The 5761-nt window shown below is 42.8% G+C and overlaps 2 protein-coding genes across 2 annotated transcripts; one reads left to right on the top strand and one right to left on the bottom strand.

Moving 5' to 3' along the window:
• The first annotated feature begins 1238 nt into the window (after positions 1-1238).
• LOC101574161 (ubiquitin-like) lies at positions 1239-1586 on the top strand. Its single transcript, XM_023699093.1, has one exon. It carries the CDS (start codon positions 1239-1241, stop codon positions 1584-1586), a length of 348 nt encoding a protein of 115 aa, XP_023554861.1.
• Positions 1587-5473: 3887 nt separating this feature from the next.
• On the bottom strand, positions 5474-5761 carry LOC101573769 (putative heat shock protein HSP 90-alpha A4; the record flags this gene model as incomplete). The annotated part of the gene is made up of 1 exon (XM_012516512.2): positions 5474-5761. A coding segment is annotated over one exon (282 nt), but the record flags the coding sequence as incomplete, so codon positions are not given.

Here is a 5761-nt window from a genome sequence, read left to right as displayed (position 1 = left end):
GTCTCTCTCTCTCTCTCTCTCTCTCTCTCTCTCTCTCTCTCTCTCTCTCTCTCTCTCATCCAGAGATCTATTAAACTTTATTAAAGAAATCAATAGGAAATCTTACTAAAGGCAGTTTTTGCTTCTGCTATTAGAGTTCAGCAATTGAAAACACAAAGGTGAAAAAAACCTGACCTGAGAAGCTGCCAAATAGCATAGAATTTAGCAACAAGAGTTGACAGACAAAACACAGATAGAGCCAGAGACATAAAAGACCACAGTAACCAGCCCCCACCCTCACCCTAAGAAATGCGTAAAGCACAGGGGGCAGCCCGCTAAAGACTCTCATTTAACATACAAGGGGCACACACAGCTATACATACATACATACATACATACATACATACATACATACCTATTTGTGTATTTTCACTTTAGCATCACTGTACTACTGCCCCAGAATGCACATGTCCCCTGCTCTTCATTTCTGACTCTCCATGGTCCCCTTCTATGAGGTCCCACCCCACTTACTCATCACAGAAGGGCAAGAACTGATCGAATAGCTAAAAGAGTATAGACAGAGGTGCCCAGGCTAGGGCCACAGCCAACTAGAGAGCCGACTTGACTGTTTCAAGTTCCAGGTGGCCAACTCAGGGCAGGGACACCAGTTTTAATAAAAATAAGTTGAAAACAACTTGCTTTCTGTGCTCCCTACTCCTCCAGAACAGCTGTTTATCTTCTGTTTTTCTTTCCTTTGCTAAATAAACCATCTTTCTTTATTTTAAGCTCTGCCTCTTTATTTCATCACCGGGGCTGACTTCGCCCTCCAGGTAGAACCCGGAGAGCCGTGTGTTCCAGCGGGGCAGCGGCCTGGCATGGTGTGAACGCTACGTCCTCAGCATCTCTGGCTTGCTTCTTTGGAGACCTTCAAGTGCTGCAGTAGGAATATTGTTTCTTCTCTTCCCGGGGACTCTGTCCCCAAACTCCTTTGATTCACCTGCCTTTATCGTGTTACTTTTCTACTCTGGTATCTGATGGTACTGCATCACATTTTTGAAACTTGAAGCTCACTTTTTATTTTTAATTTCTTATCTTAGTTCTTGATTCAAATTACCATTTTATGTTTTCTTCTTTCCCTTCATTCTGATGCTTTCACTCCAATACAAGTATTTCCTGCTTCACTAAAAGGTTATATGAAAGATTTCTATTAAAATAATCTTACTTTTGGATCCGCCATCTGGGGTGGAACCGCCACCAAGATGCAGATTTTCGTGAAAACCCTTATGAGGAAGACCATCACCCTCCAGGTTGAACCCTCGGACACTGTAGAAAATGTAAAGGTCAAGATCCAGGATAAGGAGGGAATTCCCCCTGATCAGCAAAGGCTGATCTTTGCTGGTAAGCAACTGGAGGATGGACGTACCTTGTCTGATTACAACATTCAAAAGGAATGTACCCTTCATTCATCTTGTGCTGAGCTCTGTGGCGGTTCTAAGAAGAGGAAGAAGTCTCACTCCACTCCCAAGAAGAATAAGTGTAAAAGGAAGAAGGTTCAGTTGACTGTCCTAAAGGTGGATGAAAATGGCAAAATTAGCCCTCTTCGTTGAGAGCGCCCTTCGATGAATGTGATGCAGGAGTATTTATGGCCAACCACTGTGACAGGTATTACTGTGGCAAGTGTTGTCTGATTTCCTGCTTCTCCAAACCAGAAGACAAGGAATTATGAGTTAAAGAAAACTTCAGCTAAAAAAAATCTTACTTATTATTGGCATTTGACATATAGATGTATATATTTTTGCAAGGACAAGGTATTAAACTGCTTCTCTTTTGGTTAAACGTGCCCAGTGCTCTAAGCACTAGGTTCCCGGGAGAATATTGGGGAAAGCAATTTTAAACTGGGCCAGTATTTATGGAAACACCTGGGTTTTGTATGTGTTTTCCTGAAACTGTGGTACCTGAGTCAGTGCCATTGCAGTTAGCTGGAGGAGTTTTTTAGAAACTCAGGATCTGACTGAATGAAAAGACCTCCAGGGGATTGACATTCTCAATAACGCTGGAGAAATGCTAACTTCCAGGTCACATGGAAACCTGTGGTTAGAGTGCTGCCAGGGCGTAGCATTTCACCACTAACAATGTCTAATTTAGTGCGTTGGAGCACAGAACTGGGGGTGATCTTGGTGTCTTCAAAGTCAATGTTATACAGTATAAACTGCATCCTAAATAATGACAGATGGAGGGAAAAGAACTTGCTAAATGTTAGCAGGGTGTTTCAGCAGGTGTCATGAATATTCTATTTGTTCTTAATTAATAATTGTTATATTTATACGGGAATTGATACTGCCCTTTACACACTGCAATTGTGTAAGCAGTATAACATAAACAAGCAGTATATTTTCATAATCACTATTTGAATGTCTGACCAGTTGGGGAAGCTAGACATGTGTAACCAGTTCATTCTTCATCAAGTTCAGAGAATGGTATATAGACCTCTGCCCAGTATCTCCTCTGTGCGAGGCCTCCTGTGTATTGCGTAGTGCTACAGAAGGAAGCTGGTGGGAGTCCAAGACTCTCCGGGTGCTCGTGTGAGTCACCTCAGCTGGCTCATGTACCTGCACAGTCTTTCAATATCGAGAGGAATTTGAAGATGAAAAGATTGGAGTAATTCTTAGCCCACTGAATTATAGGCTAAAGATTTACTTTCCTGGTACAACATATCTTCAGCTCTAGGTTTTATTTTAGCTTAAATTTTGAGCACTCCATTCATGAGGAGGAGTTCTTTACATACAGTGCTTTGTAATTATGAAGCACAATGGGAGCACTTATTAGTGTTCTCATGACTGAAGGCACTTAGGCCATGACTCACAAAATTCGGGCTTCTTTCGCAACTAACTCGACCGATAGTTTTGGTTGACTGTAGAAATGGCTTGCTTTTTAAAAAGGGGGAAATTGTTTCCAATATGATCCTAACACCCAAAGATGCAGAGATATTGCCCCAAGGTTTTCTTGATATTAAACAAGAATGCTAATGCTTCCTAAAAGGAAACCTATGAACTTATTCACCAGTACTTTGATCCTGTACAGCTCGCAGCAAAGGGAAGATCTGTGGAGGCAGAGGCTACCACTCATTCTTGCAGCCACGATTGATGCTCTCTGCTCCTAATCACTGGTGCCACCCCACCCTGGCACAAGGGGAGATGCTGAAATCTCCTTTTTCAGGTCTAGTTAGGGCAGCAGCCCCTGGACCCCACTGTAGCCACTGACATGCACTTACCAGATATGTTCAGTGGGTAACATCAGAGAATACAACATTCCATGCCTCGCTTTCCATATGCACAGAACCATCCCCATATTACAGGAGTACAAAGGAAGGAGAGGATCATTTGGAAAGGTCTCTTGGTATCAGTCTTCCCCCACTGCTGCCACTCCTTTGTCTTTCCTTGGTATTTTCCCCTCTTTTCTCTTAAGAAGAGGTGGCTTTCAGATAATCGAAGAATCACTTCTTCACAGTCTTAAACTCACACTTACCTGACTCAAGGGAAGAGATAGAATAAAACAACATGAACTCTTGAAATAAAATGTGATGAAACCTTAGAGGGACTCCTGCTACTGCCATTCTCAGAGAGAAAGCTCAGTAGGCTACAGATACTTGAGAAGCAAACAAGCAACAGACCAAATGTCTTAACAAATCCAGAATAATCTGCAGAAAAATCCAGAATTTACATGCAGACATTTCATGATGCAAAGTGTTTCTCAGAATATGTATTATCTCGTGTGGGGTGCTGGTGATGAGGGTAGGTGATGTGGGGTGCATTTCCCCCCATTTATTTTCCCAATTTTTATTTGGGAATAATTGGGCCATTTTCTGTTGTGAACTAATGATGTATCTCTTGTATATTATGGCTTTAGTTTATATGAATATGCATCTATCCCTTGGTTTTCATTTGGAATTGGTTCCAGGGCCCCTGTAGACACCAAAATCTGTGGACTCTCATATTTTTTTTAAAGAAAATGAGGTAATGTTTTGATTTTTAAAAAATTGTATTCAGCGCTGGCCAGACAGCTCAGTGTATTAAAGTGCCTGTTTAGGCAGACACAGGGACTGGGATTCAATTCCCGGAGTATTGCTGGCCCCACCCCCTGGGGCACACTGAGACTGGGCATGGTGGTGCACACTTGTAATCCTAGAGCTTTGGAGGCTGAAAAACAGGAGGATCACTACGAGTCCGATCTGTGTAGTGAGACCCTGTACTAAATTAAAAAAAAATGTTTGGTACAGGGTCTCACTATGCAGCCTGTAGTCATCCTCGCCAGCAATGGGATTATAGACATGCACACCTGGCCGGTCTTGGTGGCAGGCACAGAGTGCCCAGGGGTAGGGCTGGCATGGCATGATGTGCCTGGGAGCGAACTCCGGTTCCTGTGCTTGCCTAAGAAGGTGCTTAGTCAGCTGAGCTATCTCACTGGCCGTATAATGAGGCAATGTTTGCACATTACCTACTCACATCCTCCTGTACACTTTAAATTAGTGGTGGTGAACCTACAGTGTGCCTGCCACCATGGATTGATTCTTACATCATTGAAAGCTCTCAAAGGTCTGTATCGCTGCTTTAAATAATCTCTGGGTTGCTTGTAAATGATTTGTAAATAGTTACTTGACTACTATTTAAAGAATAATAACAAGAAAAAAGTCTGTGAGTATCCAAGCCAGAGTTTTTTTCCCAAATATTTTTGATCTGTGGTTTGTTAAATCTGTAGATGTGGAAGCCGTGGATAAGAAGGGTCTTGCCTGTTCAGTTCTGTTTTGCAGGTAGGTGTTATGCATGCCACCCTGTGGTCACTCTTTTTTTTTTTTATTGTTTTTAAACTCAGCTGTATTTATTACCTCTTAGCAGAATGTGACCTGGGCACTCACTTCCACTCACGGGCCCTGTTCCGAATAATTTTTGAAATAGCTCTGCGGTATCCCTAGAGGTTGTCTCTCCCTTGAAACAGTCCTTTTCTTTGGAAAACAAGCCCGTGCAGCTCTTGGCGTCAAGTTTTCAGTATACTGTACTTCTAGAAGCTTATGACATGTGGATCTGAAACTACTGGGGAAAGTTTAATAAAAGATCCTATAAGAAAACTCAAGCTATCTTAACAAATATTCCTTTAAACATGAGGGAATCTCAACACTTCCGAGACACAAGATCTGGTCTACTACGCAATCTGGCTCGGCAGCTAAGCACTTCAGACCTCAGAGTTAACAGTTAAGTTACATCTTACCACAAACATCTCAACCTGTTAAAGTAAACCAAGGTGAAACTCGAGGAAGCACTGCTAGCTCTGCTTTAGTGCCTAAAATATCACAGTATTACTTAAAAGTAGAAAGAAATCTTATCTTCCCCTTAAAAGCAGTTATCATGCCACACAGACTGAACAAAAAAATCCTTGAAAATATATATTATCAGAGGGAATGAAGATTAAAGCACTGAGCATGAATTAGTGCTTCTCCGGGCCGAGATCAGTCGACTTCTTCCATGCGCGACGTGTCGTCATCTCCTTCGAGGGGAGGCATCTCCTCATTAACAGCAGCAGCGGTGTCATCAGCGGTGGGGTCGTCCTCATCAGTACCTAGACCCAGCTTGATCATCCTGTAAATCCTGTTCGCGTGGGTCTGCGGGTCTTCCCGGCTGAAGCCAGAGCACAGCAGTGCGGTTTCATACAGCAGGATGACCAGGTCCTTCACAGACTTGTCGTTCTTATCGGCCTCGGCCTTTTGCCTCAAGGTCTCAATAATCGAGTG

This window comes from Octodon degus, unplaced genomic scaffold (genome assembly GCF_000260255.1).
Source record: "Octodon degus isolate 3935 unplaced genomic scaffold, OctDeg1.0 scaffold00110, whole genome shotgun sequence".
NCBI lineage: Eukaryota > Metazoa > Chordata > Mammalia > Rodentia > Octodontidae > Octodon > Octodon degus.
The sequence above is the reverse complement of the archived record's forward strand: the minus strand, read 5'-3'. Positions and strand labels throughout refer to the sequence as shown.